General features: G+C 54.0%; 1 protein-coding gene across 5 annotated transcripts in view; it reads right to left on the reverse strand.

Annotated features, from left to right (window-relative positions):
• Positions 1 to 9179: 9179 nt before the first annotated feature.
• Positions 9180 to 20918, reverse strand: part of LRFN5 (leucine rich repeat and fibronectin type III domain containing 5) — a 42140-nt gene continuing 30401 nt past the window's right edge. For 3 of the 5 annotated variants that reach the window (XM_086892394.1, XM_086892392.1, XM_086892395.1), the window contains exons 2-3: positions 17340 to 18747; positions 14796 to 16315 (exon numbers count right to left, since the gene is read on the reverse strand). In XM_086892394.1, coding sequence (XP_086748520.1) covers positions 15391 to 16315; positions 17340 to 18727 — 2313 coding nt within the window. In that variant the 5' untranslated portion in view covers positions 18728 to 18747 and the 3' untranslated portion in view covers positions 14796 to 15390. Of the gene's footprint in view, positions 9597 to 14795; positions 16316 to 17339; positions 18748 to 20918 lie in introns of those variants that run through there. The other 2 variants (XM_086892396.1, XM_086892397.1) reach the window with 1 other exon arrangement.

The raw sequence follows: 20918 nt of genomic DNA on the forward strand, positions 1-20918 counted from the left end.
GTGCTGGAGCATCCACTCAGCACCCACCACGGGGCTGGATCCATCCACCACAGCCAGTGCTGCAGTGAATGGCAGCCTTTCATGATAAAGTGGTTTAATGATAAAATGACCATTTTAATATTTTATATAAAATGACCATTTTATCCTAAGTCACTGGTCCTTGCTCCATGCTACAAATGCACTTTATGTGGAGCAGAGGGGAAGTGTCTGGAAAACCACAAATGCCTTTTGACAGATTCCCACACGACCCTGTTAAAGACAGTTGTTTGGCTCTGCAGTTGTTTTTGACACCAGAACCAAGTGGAAAGAGAGACTGAGGCAGGAAGGCCCTCCCCAGTGGATTGGGCCCATCCCAGCCTGGCAGCCACGAGGGACACACAGCACGGTCAGCAGAGGTGGCTTCCTGGACAAGGTTTGTGTGGAGCCACCACACCAGCACAGTCCAGTGCAGTTCAGCCAGTCTGGAAAACAAACCCATCTCCATTCAGAGGGCCAAACCCCAGAGCCCAGGAGCCATCAGTCTGGAGAAGTCCAGCAGCTGGGAGCCAGCAGTGCAGTGACAAGTCCAACAGCAGAATGTCACAGGCTCTTGCACAACTGTAACTGAGATTTTATTGTGTTGTAAAAGGGGCTCCAGGACCCACATCCAGCCCTTGAAGGGTTTCCTGGGATGATTTCCTTATGCTTGTAGCCACTGTCAGCATCTTCTAAACTAGCCCAAGGTGACATATTGCAACTGGAAGAATGAAAGGTGAAGGAAAGAGGGTAGTGTGAGGCAGGTACACAGGATGATGCAAGGGTTTGCATTGGAGACCTCTGAGAATGCCTGGGCAAGGGGGTCCTGTTGTACTGTTCCGTAAGCATCTGTCTGCACATCTGTCTTACACAGAGAAACTCCCATTCCCTGAGCAGCTGAACTTCCCTCTTCCACACAATTCCACAAAAAGACTTGCTAGGGTGATTTAGGACTCTTTTCCCCTAAATCCCCCTCAAGGAAGATTTGCAGGTGGTACACTGGGACAAGAGGCTTCATCCACCAACTTCCTCCTTCTTCTGTGTGCTGGGCAAAAGGGCTGCTTAGAAGGAGCAAAGGCAAGTGGAACGGACTATGAATATGAGCGAGGACCCCCCAGCTCACTTGGTTTCCTCCCGAAATTAGAAGACTTCTATTTAGAGGGAAGCACTCACTTTTATGACAGAATCACAGGAAATGTCCTTGGAGCCCCTCATGTAAAAAAGCTCTGTGCAATTCCCAGCAATCTGCCCTGAGAGAGTTTTCCTGAGTATACAGCAGAGCCCAGGAGTGAGCAGCCCCAGCTCCCCACCTCGGCAGTTCCCAGGCTCTCCTTCAGGCCACCTGCCCTGCAAACCCTCCGTGTTTCCCCATCCATCACAGACACCAGGAGGATGGATCCTTTCCTCTTCAGTCACACCCCACGTACACACCCTCTTCCTTCAGAACACATCTGAGGACTATCAGCATATTTGCTACCACTCCCTCCTGAAATCTTATTTATGGTTTCTATTTACTGCAAATATTAAATGGCTTGCTCCCTGCCGAGGGTCCGTCCTTCAGACCCCCCGGCTGGCAGACACAGAGCTCCAGCCATGCGCCCATCCTTCCCCACAGCGGAGCCAGGACAATGCCGGTGCAGCTCACAGCCAGGGGATTTGTGCCCGCTGGGGCCCACAGCAGCTCAGGACTGCTGGGGGTCACGTTTTGAGGCCAGGAGCAGAAATGTCGCTCTCCAGCGCTGCCGCAGCAGCGGGACCCAGAGCGCAGCAGCGGCCGAGCATCCCGCAGACAAACCGCGGCCGAAGGTCCCCCGAGCCGGGTGCGCTCTGCCAGCCGTGCTGCCGGCTCTCCGGGAGCCCCCGCGTTCCTGCGGCACACAAACACCCGTGCGGGGCCCGAGCCGCACCATCGCTCCTCCCGCGCAGCATCCGCCGCGGAGCCGGCCCGACCCCGCTGCCCCTGCCCGGCCGAGGCTCCCGTCTGAGCGGCATGGGCACGGCAGGGGCCAAGGGGCTGAGCCAGCTCTGCGAGCCAGGACTCCTGCACCCACCCTGCCCGGCATCCTGCACCCTACCCGGCATCCTGCACCCACCCTGCCCGGCATCCTGCACCCACCCTGCCCGGCATCCTGCACCCTGCCCGGCATCCTGCACCCTGCCTGGCATCCTGCACCCTGCCCGGCATCCTGCACCCTACCCGGCATCCTGCATCCTGCCCGGCATCCTGCATCCATCCTGCCCGGCATCCTGCACCCTGCCCGGCATCCTGCACCCACCCTGCCCGGCATCCTGCACCCACCCTGCCCGGCATCCTGCACCCACCCTGCCCGGCATCCTGCACCCACCCTGCCCGGCATCCTGCATCCATCCTGCCCGGCATCCTGCACCCTACCCGGCATCCTGCACCCTGCCCGGCATCCTGCACCCTGCCCGGCATCCTGCACCCTGCCTGGCATCCTGCACCCTGCCCGGCATCCTGCACCCTGCCTGGCATCCTGCATCCTGCCCGGCATCCTGCATCCATCCTGCCCGGCATCCTGCATCCATCCTGCCTGGCATCCTGCACCCTACCCGGCATCCTGCACCCTGCCCGGCATCCTGCATCCATCCTGCCCGGCATCCTGCACCCACCCTGCCCGGCATCCTGCATCCATCCTGCCCGGCATCCTGCACCCTGCCCGGCATCCTGCACCCACCCTGCCCGGCATCCTGCATCCATCCTGCCCGGCATCCTGCACCCTGCCCGGCATCCTGCACCCACCCTGCCCGGCATCCTGCATCCATCCTGCCCGGCATCCTGCACCCTGCCCGGCATCCTGCATCCATCCTGCCCGGCACATCTGCTTCCAGGGCAGCAAGCCACAACCGGCAGGAGCAGAGCCTCCTCTCTCCACTGGCATCATGTTCTAGATCTTATTTGAGCATCTACATTCAATTCTCTGATCAGCAAAGGCTGGAAAGAAACGTATGATCTACCATTAACTACAGCAAGAGGAATTAGAGATAAGGTTTTTATAATGAAGGTGGAGATGCTTTGGCACAGATTGCCCAGAGAAGCTGTGGGCTCCCCATCCCTGGCAGTGCCCAAGGCCAGGCTGGACACTGGGGCTTGGAGCAGCCTGGGACAGTGGAAGGTGTCCCTTCCCAGGGCAGGGGGTGCGATGAGATGAGCTTTAAGGTCTCTTCCAACCCAAACCATTCTGTGATTCTATGAACCTTTGCTATCAGCTGCAGTCCATGATGAATTTCTGAACACCAGCACCCTCCTCCCTGCACTATTCAGGACAGCCTTTGCCTTAGGGAGAGGAGAACAAGTCCCAGGCTGCTGGGAATTTGGATACAGGGCAGGTACTTCCATCACCACGAACCAGGCAAGCCATGTGCCTCTGGCAGTGTCAGTGCAGGATTAATAAGCTGTCTCTGTGTCCAAATGAGAAACAGAATCCCAGCTCTCCTATATTGCAGGGATTTTTTTAAGCTCAGTTTATTGCAACCTGTCAAGATGCTCTTTGCAATTTGTACCCCGCTGCATCACTCCAAAGCACAACTAGCAGCCTCTCAGCCAAGCTCAACCAGCTATTTGTTCAGTTAATGTGAGGGAGTAATGGGGACAGAAAGGACACTTGTGCACCACATTTATCTACTACATCAGCCAAAATACACAAACAGATCTCAACCCTTTTTAAGAAGCAGTACTGAGACTCCACAGAGCTCCAGACAAGTTTATCCAGCACAAGTAACCATGCAGCATGTTTTCAAATAGCAGTGCTCCCCACCGTGCTTCTGCAGCACCATTTTTCACCAGAGACATCTCTCACTGTAGTGTCAGATACAGTCACTGCACTCAAAATCCCCCAGCACGCTGCTGGCCAAGCACTGTGGAGCATCCAGCCAGGACTGGCATCACCCCAGGAGCCACACTGTTCCCCAGCTGCCCGCCCTCCTCCGCTGAGCCCCGACCTTCAGGTCAGCTGAGCCCAGGTTTGGATGGGTTACAGCGAGAAGCCTTCTGGGAAAGTTACAACTGACTCCTTTTTCTTTCAAGAATTACTTTTATTGTAACTACAAAATAAATGTTCTCTAAGAGTTTGCCTTCCACCTTCTCACCTCCTCTAAGGGGCTTCAACTCTACAAAAACACTAAGCAAATATATTTGCCTTTAAATTTTCTCTGGTTTCAGTGGACTGCACTGAAACAACACACTTGCAGGGAAGATGTTCCCTTGGAAGCTGTTCACACGTGCCCACCTCCCTGTGCAAGCCCCCCTGCACATGGCAGAGCCACCCTCCAACAAAACTGCTGCAAGACCCTCAACATCTACCCCAAAGGAGAGGCCATCCTAGCCAGGCTCTAGCATGGCAACTTTTCCTTCTTCCAACCTGTCCTTTCATCCCAGCAACGCAGGCAAATGCCTCTCACCAGTGTGGGTTCATCCTGCTGCCACTCCTGGACCAGCTTCACCCAGAAAACCGGGTGCAGCCCCTCCTCCCTTCCCAGCTCCCCATCCCCTGCCCAGCCCCAGCTGGGGCAGCTCCACACCAGCAGCTGCTGGGCTCTCCTGTGCTGCTTCCCAGCACCCTCATCTCCCCTGCTGCACTGGCACTGCTCCTTGACTGGCACCAGGCTCCACCGCCTGGGCATGGCACAGGCAGCGGCAAACACTTGGAGAGAAAAGAGAGACCTGTTTGTTGTCTGCACATAACTGCAGTGCCACTTCAGCTTGCCCTCCTGGCAGGGGCAGTGCCATCCCCTCCTCTGCAGGGGTTTGGGTGAACCCCCATTCCCTGCTCCGTGCTGAATCCCAGGAACATGGAACTGACAGGTGGGGCCCGCAGGGGGGTTCTGCCCTGCTCCCTGCTCAGAGCAGGGCCAGCCCTGGGCTCAGGCCAGGTCACTCAGGGCTTTACCCCCTTGGCTCTCACAAACCTCCATGGACAGAGGTGCCACACGCTGTCCTCCCTTCTCCACTGCCTGGGGGTGAGGCTTCTCCCAACATCCAGCCTGAACCACTTGGCCAGCAGTGGGACAAGCAGCAGAACCAGAGTCCTACTTCTCCCCTGCCTCTGCAGCAGCCCCAGCACAAAATGCTGCGGCACAAAAAGCCCCTAACGCTCAGGGAAGGTTCCAGGCCAACAGTGAATTACCCACATTGTCCTCCGAGACAGTGGCATCAGCCCAGGTACAGATTAGATTCCATCTATTTCAAATATCAGTAGGGTTTTAGGATTTAAAGGGTCAGAACATTTTTTGGGAATGAACACTCCTAAATAATGAAGATGAATATTAGGCCACTTCGAATGGATGAGTGTTTATGAGCAGTGTAATTACTGTCCTTCAGCAGCATGAGCACAGATGTGGTGGTGCATACCACAACCTCAAATAATTCTGGAGGACTACACTATTTCCAGTATAACTGGGAAATGGGATTTCCCTTTCATCAGGCAGACAGCAGTAGTGACATCCTCCTTATCTCACCCATCTTTTCCTGCCTGGTAACCAGGGAAAGTCTCTTTTAGGAAGGAGACTGAAAAAGTTATTATATGGCATGTGCCAACGTCGAACCAGTCCTGTTCTGATCCTGTGTACACAAGAGAATTTATGGAGAAAAATTATAGGAAACCCTGATCCCTTAAAGGGTGACCCACCATCAAATGTTTTTCCTCACTGGCCTCAAAACTCCTCACATGTCTCTGCCAGGGACAGCTGGGGGTTCCTCACTTGCCTCTGTGCCTGTCCTTGGCAGCCCCAGGGACTCCGAGGGCAGAGCTCCCACCCCAGCCCCAGCCCTGTGGTCTCACAGTGACTGCTCCAAGGAAGGCTCTTCCAGGCTGTCACCAGCTTCCCTGTGCCATTAGGAAGGTCGGTGCTGTTTCTCCCAGAGTGTGCTGCTGCCCACTGAGCAGGATGTGTCCAACTGAGGATCTTTCCCAGCCCCTGAGTCCCCCTTTAGTGCTCTGCAATGAGTTTTCCCTTGGCTGCCACCTCTGTTTGTCAGATTTCTATGGAAATGCCTCTGGAAGTCCTGGATTGCTGCAAACACAGCTCCCACATGACCACATCCCCTGCCCAGCTGGCAACACACCAGAGGAGCCCCCTCTGTGCTGCCCCAAGACACAGACACCCTGAACAACTGGGATGTGCTGCCCAGAACTGCTTCCATGGCTTCGTAACGTTTCCATGGGATTATAAGCAAACAATAAAACAAATTAAAAAGACCAAGCAGCATCTGCTAATTTTGAGTGTTGTTTGCATCAGATAAGGAAAAGGAGATTTACAGCCTCCACTGCAAATCCAGCCCCATCTGAAGCTTCTGCTTCCCAGAGTGATGCTCCTCAGTCTGCTCTGAGGTGTCATTTGTCTCTGAACAGAAAGGTTTTCTTCAATTCATTTTCCCCTACTTAATAAAGAAGAAAACAGAACCGGTAAAACCAGAACTAGACCATGATAAATCTATGTATTTCTGTGAAAACAAGGTTTAATCTGAAAATTCCCATTAGCTCTCTCTGGGCCTTGCAGGACTGCAAGAGCCAAGCACGTTCTGCAGTGAGAATGTTGGTGGGCTGGAACGTCCAGGCTTTTCCGACTGAGGGTGCCCTGGAACAGCACAAGACATAACTCATCACACCACCATCATCTAGTCACCCCACAGAGCCTGTGAGCAGAGTGACAGGCTGGCTGAGATCCCAGGAGCCTGCTGGGACAGGGTGTTCTGCCTCCCCTGGACCAGCCTCAGTGCCTATGGACACATTTCCTGGCCTGTGGTAACCTTCTAGGATAAGCAATTCCCATAATAATCCAGGGAGTCCTTGTGATGAGCACAGCAGTGAACCAGGGACTCGTGAGGAAGCCCCTGAAGCATCACAGCACCTGCCTGGCAAGGAGCCCACCGTGGCCACTGCTGGCATGGGACACTGCTGCAGACCCACTGGGAGACAAGGAAATGCTGTTCCTGGGCCACAGTTCCCTTCAGCAATAGAAACTGAGATGATTTGCATGATTCTTCAGTAAGTTTCCAAGTTCTGGATGTCAATAATAGGTCACTTTTGCTTGTTGAGGTTCCTCTAAACCCTTTATGGATGAAAAGCCATCTTGGGCAGAGCAGCCCTACTTCTTGCCCAACAAGAGGATCACTCACAGCACCATAGAAGCAAGAACACTCTACTCCACAGATTTCCAAGAGTTTTTTTCCCAATCTGACTCACAACTGCAGTGAATTTTGCCCCATGAAAGCTGTATTTCCAGTTAACATCAAATGGACATGTGGAACTTATCTTGACAATTAATTGAAAGGATACAGAAAGGAATCAGCAAGGGGAAAGTAGCTCTGTTCTGTGCATGGAAGCCTGAAATTTGAGCCACTGAATGAGGGGAATAACATGATAGCAACGTGGAATGGAATTCTAAGCATGGATGTGGTCTGTGCAGTTGGAACTTGGAGCACATTGGTGTAAGAAGGGTTCCGGCAGCTGCACTGAATGCAGGATGCTAGAAGGAAGCAGCAGCCTCTGCTATTCCTGTACCTCACACACCTGGGTCATGTATTTGCTCTGCCCAGCTGCTTTGCAGACCTCAGTGTCACCTGCTTGCTCCAAGGAAGGTCAGCTGTCCTGAACTTCACCAGGGGAGTCACCCCAGTCAGCAGAGAGAGAGGGGATGGGTCTGTGACTCAACATCCAGTGAACATTTTATTGAAGAGTACTTTATCTGGGGCTCAGTCTCTTGCAGAATTTAAACCCCATTTGCACTGCACAGCAAGGAAAGGGAAGAGCAATACCTGCTGTTACTACAACCCACATGAAATCCTGCTGTATGCAGTGCCAGAAGCATCACAGCTCAGGCTTCGTGAGGAAAAGAGTGATGATCCAATTCCTGATCAAAGCCTTGGCTTTTCCCCTTGCAGTCCCCACTCAGCATGGCATTCTGTGCACTGCATCAATCATGGAGCATCTTCCCCAGGGTCTGTGGGGCCAGCCAGACCAGTACTGAATTTTTCACACAGGCACAAGCCTGGGCTGCCAGGCTTGGGGTCTCCTTGCCAATGTCATGGGGTGAATCCTGTCTCTGCAGCATCAGAGGAGGAAGCATAGGAGGGGATCTGATGGGTGAGACTCCTGGATCAGCTTAGCCTCTCCTCCATGGGCTGCTGGGACTGTATCCTGGGAGATGCTGATGTCTCTGCCAGCACAGACAAGCCACAGGCAAGTCACTTAGCCAGCTGCCCCAGCTGAGGTCCATCATCAGCACAGCAGAACAGGGCCAGCAGTGGGACCAGCCTGCACAAGGAGTGACAGCCCCAGCAGAGCCCCACCTGGGCAGCCCCAGTCCTGCTGACAAGACACACCAGAGCTGTGATCTGTTCTCCTGAAGTTATGTTAAGGATTCACCGTGGTTCTGAGGAAGCTCTAATTGTATCTATGAGCAAGATGGAATGCTGATAAGGGAGAAAAGAAAAAAAAATCCATAAAACTCCTTTGGTCTTGTTAGAGGAGCAGGGCAAGGCTGTGTGGGCCAAGGGACTGGGGCAGCATGAGAGAGTCCCAGGCCAGTCCCCAGCAGTCCCCCCAGCCTAGGCTGTCCTGTTAGGACTGACTGTGCTCCAGAGCTCCTGGCACACTGTGGTCAGCTTTGCCTGTCCCATGGCACTCCTGGCACACGGTGCTGGAGCAGCCTGCAGTGCTGTCACCCACTGCAGCCCAGGCTGCCCTCCTGGCACAGGGAGGGGGGCTCTGTGAGGTTCTGTGGGCCCCAGTGCCCCAGGGCTTTCCCCCCAGGCAGATGTGGCTCCCTCTGCCCAAAGGCTGTGCTGCTGCCCAGCACCAAGGGACAAAGCTGAGCAGCTCCCTGGTGGCACAGCTTCCTGACCCAGCTGGTCACCCTGGGCCAGTGGCACCAGTGGCCACGAGCTGGGGCTGCAGCCAGGCACAGCTCACTGCTCCCACTCTGAGACACAGGAATCACCCACCATCGTTGGGCAGTGCCCAGCCTGACCTCACACAGCTTGGCTAAGCACATGGACCCCAGGCAGCACAGGGTCCCTCTGTGGGCACAGACCCCAGGCAGCACAGGGTCCCTCTGTGGGCACAGACCCCAGGCAGCACAGGGCCTCTCTGGATCAACCAACCTGCCAGGCACAAACCCCTGGATCAACCAACATGCCCATGCCATTGTAGTAAAACATTTATTTGTTCAGGTGATTGAAGCTACCATGTTTACAGCTCGTGACCTCACCACTGGCCACATGGAACATGACCTGGGACTGCAGCTGTTGCCACCAGATTTTTCATCATAATTTTTAGTTATAAAAACCTTGGACACCAGAAAAAACAGGTATTTGAGACTTTAAGTGGCAGATGGGAGATGGGAAAGCTGTGAGGGGGGAAGACAGTTTATCAAGGCAGCCGACCTTGACGGCCAGGTGGCCTCGGCTGCAGCTTCAAGTAAAGGTTTCGGTGGGGTGAGTGCGGTGACACGTCAGTCCTCGGAGAGTTGGAACCGTATTGTTTTCTGCCGAGTAAGAACATCGGTGGCAACGTTTTCGGGGAGTGCAGAAGGGCTGGTGTCCTGCAGAGAGGCCCCGGCTTCTGCACAAAGAGACAGAACAGAGACAGTGAGGGGACGAGGAGCAGCATCAGCCCTTCCCCTTGGCCAAAGCCACGCTGATGTGGGACCACACCAAGAGCCCCAGGAGCTGCCACGGGGCCAGCCTGGCCATGGCACCCACAGATGGTCCCAGAACTGCTGCACAGCCAGCTGGGCACAGCACCAAGGGTCCCAGGAGCTGCCACAGAGCCAGCCCAGGCAGGACACGGCAGCAGCCCCTGCCCTCAGCCCTGGCACCCTCTGTCTTGGTGCCATGTGCACTGCAGGGGCAGCAAAGCAGGGCAGCTGACAGGAGACTGGGCTAACGGGAGACTGGGCTAACAGTATCCAATGTCCCCACCCACACCGCTGCCACAAGTCTTGTCACCATCAGGGACTGCAGGCACAGCACTGCTGCTGCTGCTGCTTCAGGGAAAATCTAACTGACAAACCCCAAAACCCCCAACACAACCAGAAAAGCTCATTGTTCCAGAACCAGAAATTTCTCCATTTTCTAGATTTGCTTCAGCCCTTGCACAGGCCAAGCCTTTGCCCACGGCAGGGACTCCAACGCCGCACACTGCCGGGGTTCACGCAGAGCTGGGGACACAGAGCAGAGCAACGGGCGGGCACAGACACAGCACTCACCTTCCTGAGGTTTGCAGACACGAGGAAAGCTCATTGCAATGAGGATGTGCCATGTGTCACTGGCCTGCCCCACAACAACCCCACGGCACAGGGACAGCCATGGGGCAGATGTTCCACCATCTCGCCTGGTCCCTGAGCAGCAGCCTCACCTGCCACCCAGGTGCCACCCTGAGCACAGCCCCAGTCACCCCGGGGAGTGCAGATGTGCCACTGCCATACTCAAATACCAATCAGGCACCACTTTAAACTCATCTTTGCCGTGGGTTACAGCCCCCAGACTGCAGACTGGCCACGGGGACCCCAGGCTTAGGCCAGGTGGGGGTCCCTGTGTGTCCCCCAAGGGGGCTGGGCTCCAACCCTGCCTGGTTTTCCTCATTCCCTCTCCAAGTGGGAATTTCCCCTGCAGAGGAGATGGCACAGCTTGCACACAGCACTGTGGGTGCTTCCAGAGCAGCATCCTGGCCGTGTAGGAGGTAAACCAGCTCACACCAAGCCAGGCACACCAGCCTGGGCTCACTTTGCAGATTCCTGACCCAGATGCTTCTAAAGTGCAGCTCTTGTAACGACCTGAGGTGACACAGCACCACAAAACCTGGAGCTTATTCTGTTCATTTTAATACAAACACAGTCCCTCATGTGGGGTCTGCAGCCAGCCATGTGCCACATTTGCTCTTCCCCTTTCAAGTTTCCTTCCTTCCAAGCCAAGCTTCCCTTTCTCTCCAGCAGGAGCCCTCACACTGGCTCTTGTGAATGAATCACTGCATTAGAAGTCCACAGTCAACAAATGCAGTAGGATTCACCTTTTACTGGGCTGGCAGGGTGTGGGTGCTGTCCCGGGCACCACACCCGACACAGGCCTGTTCCCTGGGGTCTGTGCCACTGTGCCAGACCTCAGCCCCTCTCCAGGCCTTGGCACACGTGTCACAGACAGGGCACAGGGGTTCCTGTTCACAGCTGGTTTTCCTGGCACTCCACGTGCGCCTGCCCGCAGCCGGCAGGGAAGGATGGAGAAGCTGCTGCTAAGCAGGTGGGCTGGCACCAGCCAGACCCCTCTGCCGTGCCTGATGTCCCCAGGGACAATTCCACAGGCACAGGGGGTGCAGCACCACAGAACCAGTGGCCGAGGATTTGGTGCTTGGCCTGCGGGGAGCCCCAGCTGGGCTGAGGCTGGTGACGACCCCAGCACAGCGTGGTCTGGCAGCACAGGCTCTGCCCCAGGCCCAACACACAGCCAGGCACACAGGGACATGATTGCAAAAGGGAAATGGGAGAACCATGTTATTTGCAAGCAGGACCCTATGGACCGGCCACAGTTTGCTGTTTTTAAGAACTCTGACCAACATTAAAACTATTGCCAGGAGAAGGCACCGGGCAGCTGGGTGGCTGCTGTTAGTGCAGCTTTTGGGCAGCGATGGTGCACCCTGAGTGGGCAGCAGCAGCATGGAATAGGGAGGTGAATGTTCCTGAGCAATCACAGCACTGCCAGCTGTGAACATTCTGCCAGTGGCAGCACTCAGGTCCCAGCACCACCAAAGCTCCGGCGTCGCTGGGGCTCTGCTTCCCCTTGGTCGATGGGAAGAGAAGTGATCCTGGTAGCAGCTGTAGCCATTACTCCTGGTTTGAAGCCGTTCCCAAGGAAGCAGCATGCCCCCTCTCTGTGCTGGGTGCCCACCATGGCTTCAGGCAGTCTTGCCATGGCACACAAGGGGCCCTACTGCACCTTCTCGAGCACACACAGCTGCACAGGACTGTCCACCCACCACAGCTCCGTGTCACTCCACTGGTCTGGGATGCTCCCAGGGCAATGCCCAGCAGGGCTGCCATGGTCCCCAGGAGGCAGGAGCATCCCCAGGCTGCTGGCACCAAGCCCCCAGCAGCTCCTCTGCCAGCAGGGCTGAGCGCAGCTCCTGCCAGTGCCCCTGCAGGAGCTCCTGGGCAGGCAGCGTGCCCCAGCCAGGGCAGAGGGTGCCCAGGAGCTGTGTCCCCTCTCCCATGCACAGGACACCTGGCCGTGCCATGGCTGCAGACGTGGCACGTGGGCACAAGGGGAGGGCTGGTGAACGCTCGGGGATGTGCTGCAGAAATGAAGCCACGCCGGCAGCAGAGCGAAGCAGCACCGTGCATTCACAGTAAGGACGAGCCTGGACACAGCGGGAAGGCAGCAGACACGAGAGACAAAACACAACACCCTGGACAGGCCATTCCATGGGGTCTGTGCCCCTGTGACAGCCAGACCCTCCTCTGTCCAGGCACAGCCACACCAGCCCCGCACAGAGCCCCACCTCCAGAGAAGGCCTGGGCACAGCCGTGTGTTCCAGGCATTGCAGCAAGAGCTGAGAACTTTCTGAAGCAGTTTCTCATCCAGCAGTGCCTGTGAGCAGAGACCCTCTCAGGGCTCATATCTCAGACAATCTGTGGCAGAGCAGGAGCACACTGAGCCCAGCTGCAGGCAGGAGATGCCTGAGGGGCAGGGAGGCACCTTGGGCTCATGTCCCTGCAGAGCCCTCTGCAGCTGGGGGTGACGCTGGGGCCACAGCACATCACACCCCCCATCCCATCACCTCCTACGGGGAGGAGCTATCCAGTCTGGGGGAAATAACCTTGAACCTATTCTGACCCAGGAGCATCTTAGCACTTTTTCTGTCTCACACAGTTGGCAACCTATGGTTTTTGCAGAACAGAAAGGACAGAGAATTTCCTCCTCCATGAGGCTTCCCAACCTTTGAATCAAGCTTGAATAAAACTAAATGTCCCACTGCACAGTTATGCCAGTGGGAACAGATGATTCCATGTCCAGCGCATTCCCAAGGGATGATCCTCTCAGCCAGGGAGAGAAGCAGGCACAAGAGGAACCCCCAGATCCCCTTTCTTGCACTGTCAACAGAGAATCAAACCAAACACAGGGCCATATGGTCCCTGTACACTGCTTAACACAGAGGCACCATGGACAGAACATCAGCTGCAGTGCTTAGAAAATTATTCCTTTGAGTGAAAAATTAAAAATATAAAAATAAATTTCCTTAAACCACAAGACACCGTTAGTATTTTAGCACTTTCACAAAACATCACACAGATTTAGGTCCAGTTTTAGACAACATGTAAAAGCATTTTCATTTGACGTTTTCAAAATGCATGATTAAACCCAACCACTCCACAGCAAACCTCTGACAATCTCCCTCTACCCCAGTGTGGTGGGGAAGGTGACTCTGCCATCACAGTCCCTCACTGGGGCTCAGACCTTCACATCTGACCCACACTGGGCACAGCCCTTGCCATCAGACTGCTAGAGCCTGGGCAGACCTCCCCTGTCCTTGACAGCACGTTATTTAATACCTCCCCTCTGTTCGTGCAGTGCTCATAGGTTACCAGAGCAATCCAAGGAGGGATTTATTGTACTTTTTTTTTTAATTTTTCCAGCAGGTTTTCTCATTTTGAGGCTTTCCTATTTGGTCTCTGCATTTCCTGTGGGAAGCAAGAAGTGTTTCTAAAAAAGAAGCAGCCTCTTCCTTTTAGGACCTTTACACCACTGTCATTGACTTTGTTCCTCCATGGCAGGCAATAAAATCACCCAGAGCAACCCACAATGGCCAAGAGCACCAGCCCTGTGCTGCAGAGTCCCAGCGGTAGGGACGGGGTGCCAGGGGCAGTTCCCACTCTGAGAAGTTCCCCCACAGCTGCCCTGGGGCCTCCTGCTGCCCTGGCTGGAGCCAGGCTGGCCTCAGGCACCTGCCTTAGTTATGGTGCCCCCAGGAACAAACATACAGGGTATAAAATTTAACTATTCTCTCACTTTAATGGCCACAAAGCCCATCTTGAACCTATTATTTGGCATCTGAGAATGCACAATGCTCAAATATTCAGAGTTAAGCGGTCTCTAATTTGAATATGATGACCATATGAGTTTAATTAATATTAACTCACTTTACAGTGAGCAGAGCAGCTGCCATCCCCACAACAAAATTTGCACCCGCTGTCCCCTACTGCTGTGGGGTTCTGTCCCTACAGAGTGGCCCTAAATCACTCTATCCCACAGGCACCGCAATTAAGAGCAGCTTAAAGGAGAGACCATCATCTCCCAGGCCCTTCAACGCACCCAGGGACTGAAAAGAACTGGATCAAACCATAAAGTTCAGAGGAAATACATCCCCAAAGTCCAGGACAGCAGGAGATGGCCATCATCACCCGGCCAGCCACCGCCGAGGTGCTGAACGGCCGCGTCCCTGCCGGCTGCAGCCCTGCTGCCCACCTGGCCTGCCAGCCCCGCTCACCGCCCTGCCCTGCACCCCGAGCCCCCAGCCCCGCTCCCTCCCCAGGGGCTGCAGGACAGGTGCCTGCACCGCGGGCTGTGGCTGCTCTGGGACCGTGGGTCAGGCACCTTTCCAGGGAGAAGCGGTGTGCGATCCCACTGCTCCAGCAGCGCCCAGCCCCGGCCAGCCAGACCCGGCACAAGGGAACGGACCCCGCTCCTCATCCTCCTCCCGGCCCCACGGCGGGAGCTGTGGAGCACCGGGGCCCCGGCCCGGCTCCGGCAGGGCAGTCACCGCAAGGCTGGCTGGCGTACCGAGTGAATATTTTATTTTACACAACATAACAACACAGCGTTGTTGCTCCTGTACAGCATCTGCCTAAAAACAAAGGCAACACCATTGTCACGAAAAAGAAATATACAGTCTGACCGGTTTAAAAAATATCATTTTACTAATTGATCCAGAAGTGATTATTTGTTAGCTTGGAGGAAATTGCATTTCCTTTATAAAAGGCTTTTTCTGTGAAAACTCTCTCTTTTGTTTTCTGCTACCGCAGAACCAGGAAGCCAGTCCTAGAGCAGGGAAGGCACTGGTGCTGTTTCGTGCTTTTTTTCGCCCCTTAATCTTTTTTTCCTTTTTTTTTTTTTTTTTTAAATCTCTGAATGTTGCCTTCGGTTTTGATATTAAATAAAACCAAACGAAAACTAAATAACCCCCCCGTGTGCACTGGGTGGCTTATACAGAACCCCGCATGAACAAGCCATTAATCAGCGAGACAGCAGTGGACATCCAAATCCAATTCCCTGGGAAAGGGAGTTTCACACAATGTTTGGTGTTTTGTTTTTAGTTAAAATAAAAAATTAAAAAAAAAAAAAAAGAAAAAAGAAAAAAAAAAAGCAGGTCACACAGTGCTTTCCAATATCCACTCAGAACTGGAGAAAGTTGCTTTTCCGCTATCGGCACCGGCGCAGTCTGCCTGGACTAGCATCCCGTTCATGGACATGCTCCGCTTGGAGCGCAGTCCGCCGGAGCCGCGGGGCTCCAGCAGCTCACCGCCCAGCGAGCGCCGGCGCTTGGCTCGGGACGCGTCCGCCGGCAGAGTGAGGAACTTACTTGGCTTTGATTGTGCTCTTTTGTACGTGTGGGCCGCGGAGGCCGCGTCTGGGGGGCGGCTTGCTAACTGCAGGGCCGTGGAGTTATTTCTGTTCGAGTTCTGGGGCTCGGCGCTGCCGCCAGCCTCGCCCTGCAGATCGCTGCCGGGCTTTGGCCCCGACTTTCGCTTCTGCTTCTGCGAGAGGGAAGTGCTGGAAGTCCAGGCGGGAGGCAAAGCGGAGGTAGTGGTGGCTGAGTCCTGGCTGGAGCCGGTGTCCGGTGACTGCGTCACACCATCGCCGGCAGCCTTGCAGCACTGGATGCCCTCCTCGTGCCCGAGAGCCTGCTTGGACATGGACTGGGACAGCACCCCACTGCAGCCCTGCATCTGAGCCCCGTTCGTCTGCGAGTACACGTTGCTGACCTTGGTGGCCTTTTGCTGCCCGTTGTTGTTACACACCTTGTAGCGGATCATGAGGATGATGATGAACACGAGAACAGATGCCACAATGATCCCACCAATGATGATAATCATGGTCCCACCCAGGAACTGGGACTGCATGAAGTGGCAGCGCACGTAATCCTGCTCGGTGGTGAACTGTGTGCAGCCCACGACTCTGGTGGCCGTCAGCGAGGTGATGCCATCATCGTAGATGGCCAGCACGCACAGGTCGTACATCGTCCCCGCAGCCAGGTTGTTGACCAGGAAGGTTTTGCTCGTGGGAGGTATCATTCTGGGGGAGAAGGAAACCAGTGTGAATGAAGCTGGCAGACACACCGGCACCTTCCCACCCTGTGGGGCAGCCCAGGCCATGCTGGGCACCACCATGGCTTGTCCGTCCTGCTTCTGCCGCAGACCCCAGTGGGCTGATCTCCAATCCCCCCAGCAGCTCCTGCCTGGCCTTTGATGTAGCAGCAGCCACTGCCAAGCCCCCTGGCATGGCTCAGCATGGCAGGACCCCCCATTAGAACAGCCACATCAAAAATATGGAATCACAGGATCACAGAATGCCTTGGGTTGGAAGCAACATTTAAAAACCATTGAGTCCACCCTCCTGCCATAGACAGGAACACCTGTCATTAGACAAGGTTGCTCCAAGCCCTGTCCAGCCTGGCCTTGGACACTTCATGGATAGGGTACCCACAACTTCTCTGAGGAACCTGTGCCAGGGTCTCACTGTCCTCATAGGGAAGAATTTTTTTCAGTTATCTGATCGACATCTGCCCTTTTTCAGTTTAAAGCCAGCACCCCTTGTCCTAGTAATGGACGAAGGAATTCACAGAAGAGATGACAAAGCAAAGCTGGTGCTGAAGGGTGCAACAGCTACACCAGGCAGCACAGAGCCCCCCTGCACTTCACAGCACAGGCACCACCTGACCGTGCTGTGAGGAAACATGGTCCCAGACACTGTCTTCCCTGTGCTTCCATAAAGCTGAGCACATTAGGATCCATTTAATCCATACACTTTCACAACCTTTCTCAGATCAGTTCAGAGGATTAAAGGTCCAGTTGGATTATCTAAAAATAATACTGTTCTAAGTAATAATTAGTTAATTAAATTATAATTTTCCCATTTGTGAGCAGAAATGGCACAAGTCCTTCCTGAGGCTCGCACCATGAGCTGCTGGGGCTGGGCTCCGCTCGTCTGGCACAGCATGGCACAGGAACTCCGGCAGAGGGGCTGCCCAGGCCAGGGGCCACACGCCTGCACCAAGCACCCAGCACGGTCCCACATGCGCAGGCTGGGGCTGCCTTACCTGTAAACAAGCGAGTCATCGTAAGTACCATTGTACTGGATCTGAAACATACGTATCCCAGGTATATTCCTCTGAAAATTGAATTTCAGCAGAGCCGTGGAAGATGTCGCTTCCGCAACAACCACCTTCTTATCCTGGCTGACTTTAGTATCCCCGTTGCTACTGCTCGCATTGGAGCCCGACTTGGTGGATGTGGAGATATCCGAGGAGCCTGGGTCAGGCTCGTGGATGTGGTTTGTGCTGTTCAGCAAGTGGGGGAGTTTGATGATGTGCAGGTCCACTGTCTGTGTGGCCTCCCCTGCTGGGTTGGAAGCAATGCAGGTGAAGGAGCCCGTGTCCTTCACCGTCGTGATAAGGATGTCGAGCGTCCCGTTGTCGTACACCGTGGACCTGGTCGCGTTGGAAATCAGTTTGCCCTCAGGTGAAATCCAATGGATTGCTGGCTCAGGGTCACCCCGGGCCTTGCAGCGCAGGGCTGCCCGCTGCCCCTCCAGCACCCGCAGCTCGTGGGTGTGCCGGGTGATGAGCGGGGGCTCGCAGAGGAACTCCTCCTCAGGGATCGACCAGAAGTACCGGCCAGACAGGAGTGTAGGTGAGGCACAGGTCTCCAGGTCATCCTCCCTGGAAAGGCGCCTCAGCCACAAAAGCTCACAGTTGCAATGCAAGGGGTTCCCACCAAAGCTCAGCGCAAATGTTGAGGGGCTGATAATTCCTGAGGTTGCCAGCACCTGAGCACGCTGGAAGAGCGGATCAGGTGGTAGCTTCTGCAGTTTGTTGGATGTGACGTCCAGCCTGGTCATCTTGTGGAGGTGGGAGAAGGTCCCCTTAGGAATATGGTCAATCATGTTGTGGTCAAGACTGAGAGTGTGCAAACTGACCATTTTCTCCACGGCATCCCAAGGGATGGTTTCCAGATTGTTGTAAGACAAATCCAATTCCTCCAGAGCTAAAACATCATCAAAAGCTGTGGAAGAAATTAAGGTCAGCTGATTATTGTTCAGTATCAAGTGGTGGAGATTGGAGAGCCCACTGAACATGTCATTAGTGATCTTAGTCAATCGGTTGCTGTTCAAATGCAGAGCCCGCAAATTGCGCAGGTCGGCAAATGCATGAGGTGTGATAAAACTGATTGTATTCCGGGACAGCGTCAGGTCCACCAGGCTGGTCATGTTGGCAAAGTCTTTCCTTTTAATGTTTGTAACAAAGTTGTCTGCCAGCCGCAGCTCCACGGTCCTCCTGTCAATATTGGGAGGAACAAACAAGAGCCCTTTCTTGGCACAGAGGGTGGCGAGGTTCGGAGACAAGATCTGACAGACGCAGCGCTTGGGGCAGATCTGAGCTCGCACCGCTACGCCAATCAACAGCAGAAACAAAAGCAGTTTTTCCATTGTAGAACAGATTCAAGAGCCTGCAAGACAGAGCAAACAGCGGTTAGTATCTGTGAGATAAGACAGACATAATGAAAAAGCCAACACAGGTAGTCTGTGGTTAAACCATGGAACTGAAGCTCAGGTAGCAGTGGGTCACCCTCACCATGTTACCTGGTTCTTCTTCATTCCCCATCCTGACACAAAAGTGCCTGTACTGCCTGCCAGGAGTACAGCTGAGAATCTGGATGTTTGCAGGTGCACATATGCCCACCCTGACACTCACATACAAATGACAAAGGGATTGAGAAGCCACTTGCCGCCCTTCGGGCCCGTCCTCCTGCCCAGCACACCTCCACATCCCAGCAGAGCCCCGACCTCCCAGGCTGTTGGCCGCAGTGACAAATATCCAGGTATAGAAAATGGGGAGTGGTACATGTGTGATTCACTTGCTGAGCTGAAACTCTCAGCAGCGTTGAAGTCACAGCAGGTCAATGGGTTTACAGCCATCTCCACTGAACATTTAAGCTCTTAATGCTATTTTCAGAATAAACTCAAAAGGAGCTAATTTTATGTCATTCAAACCCCAAAAATGCAAACAAAACAAAACAAAACAAAACAAACAAACAAACAAAAAAAAACCCCAACCAACCAGACAAACAAACAAAAAAAAAAACAAACAAAAAAAAAAAACCCAAAAAAACCCCCACAAAGTCCAAGAAAAGCCCCCACAACAAAGATCTAAATAAAAATGGATCTTGGGCTAATTTTAGCAGATCTCAGTTTTCCGGCTCCCCCAGAAAGCCCAGCAGTTCAATCAGCTTTAGCACTTCCACTGCCAGGCCCAGCTCCTCGTGACAAGTGGGAACAGGGCCGACAGCAGCAGTGCCCACTCCAGCTCAGTGAGATCATCCATCAGTGGCTGTGCCAAGGCTTCGTGGCACGGGCGGGTGGGAGGGCTGGGGGATGCTCCTCTGTGGAGCAGGTGGGAGCACGGTCGCGTGCAGAAGCACCCACGTGTCTGGGAGGGAACCTGTGCCACTGTGAGCAGTGGTGCTCAGAGGGGCTCCGTGCTGCAGCTGAGGCACTCAGCTCCCTTTGGGACCAGAACAATTTTACATGGTCAGATCTGATTACTCAGACCCATTACCATCCCAGAGATCCATTAATGAAGCTCAGCTAAAATACAGTTTCACAGCTAGACAGAACCAGTGGTCTTGAATCGTCACTGATACTTAAAGACATTTAATGTTAGAACAACAATTATTGCTCCTGTTGTCTGGTCCATCCGAAACACAAACCAAATCTGTGGTGCTGTTCAAGCAGAGGCAACAAAAAGATTAGTGAAAATACCAGCCTAAAACCCTGCTTTTCAGCACAATCAGTGTGCTTTTTCCTGATACTTCTGCGGACTGCAAGTATTCAGGACTACTCCAACTCCCGAGTTCCCACTGGAAAAATAAAAGACTGCTACTGTGGTCCAAAGCAGAGTCTGCTACTGTGGGCAGTGCTGGGAGCTGCTCCCATAAGCAGTATAACCATCACCATTCTTGCTGTCGTGACTTGTGGCAGAAAGCAAAGTGCCATGGCAGTATTCAGGTATGTTCTATGGACTCACTTTCATGACAGCACTGCAAATCAGGGTGGCCCTGCAGGTGATAAGGACCTGGAGGGGAATGGCAATGTCAAGCAGCAGAGGAAACTGCCTCCTGCAGCCTCCAAACACTACTGGTGTCATCCACCAGCCACCTCCCAACCCAGCAAGTGCACTTCATGGCCAGGGACTAGCACTTGTCCTTTCCAGGTGGGACTTTGCTCCTTCAATGTACACCTGGTAAGCACTAGACTGGAATCAGGGTATCTGCAACACAGCCACTGCAGGGGTCCCTGGCCAGACTTGGCTGGGGACACCACACTCATTTAAATTTGCAAACTTAAATTCAGATTCATTTTAGATTCATTGCTATGATTGAAGTCATGTGCCTGGATTCAGCCGAGTCCATTGCTAGAGCTACCCAAGACTAACACAAGCTTGAATCCAAATCAGCAAGCTCACGAGTTTGGAAATGCCATTACAAGATGAATCGACTTAACAGCTGGAATGACAAGGTTACCATAAAGTTACCTACCAGCAGAGGTGGGTTTTTTGGATGTTAAGAGAGTTTTGGATATTATCTCTGCCAATATCTCCAGTCAAATGCCCAGCATATGG

Source organism: Cyanistes caeruleus, chromosome 6, assembly GCF_971803275.1.
Source record: "Cyanistes caeruleus chromosome 6, bCyaCae1.hap1.1, whole genome shotgun sequence".
Classification (NCBI taxonomy): domain Eukaryota; kingdom Metazoa; phylum Chordata; class Aves; order Passeriformes; family Paridae; genus Cyanistes; species Cyanistes caeruleus.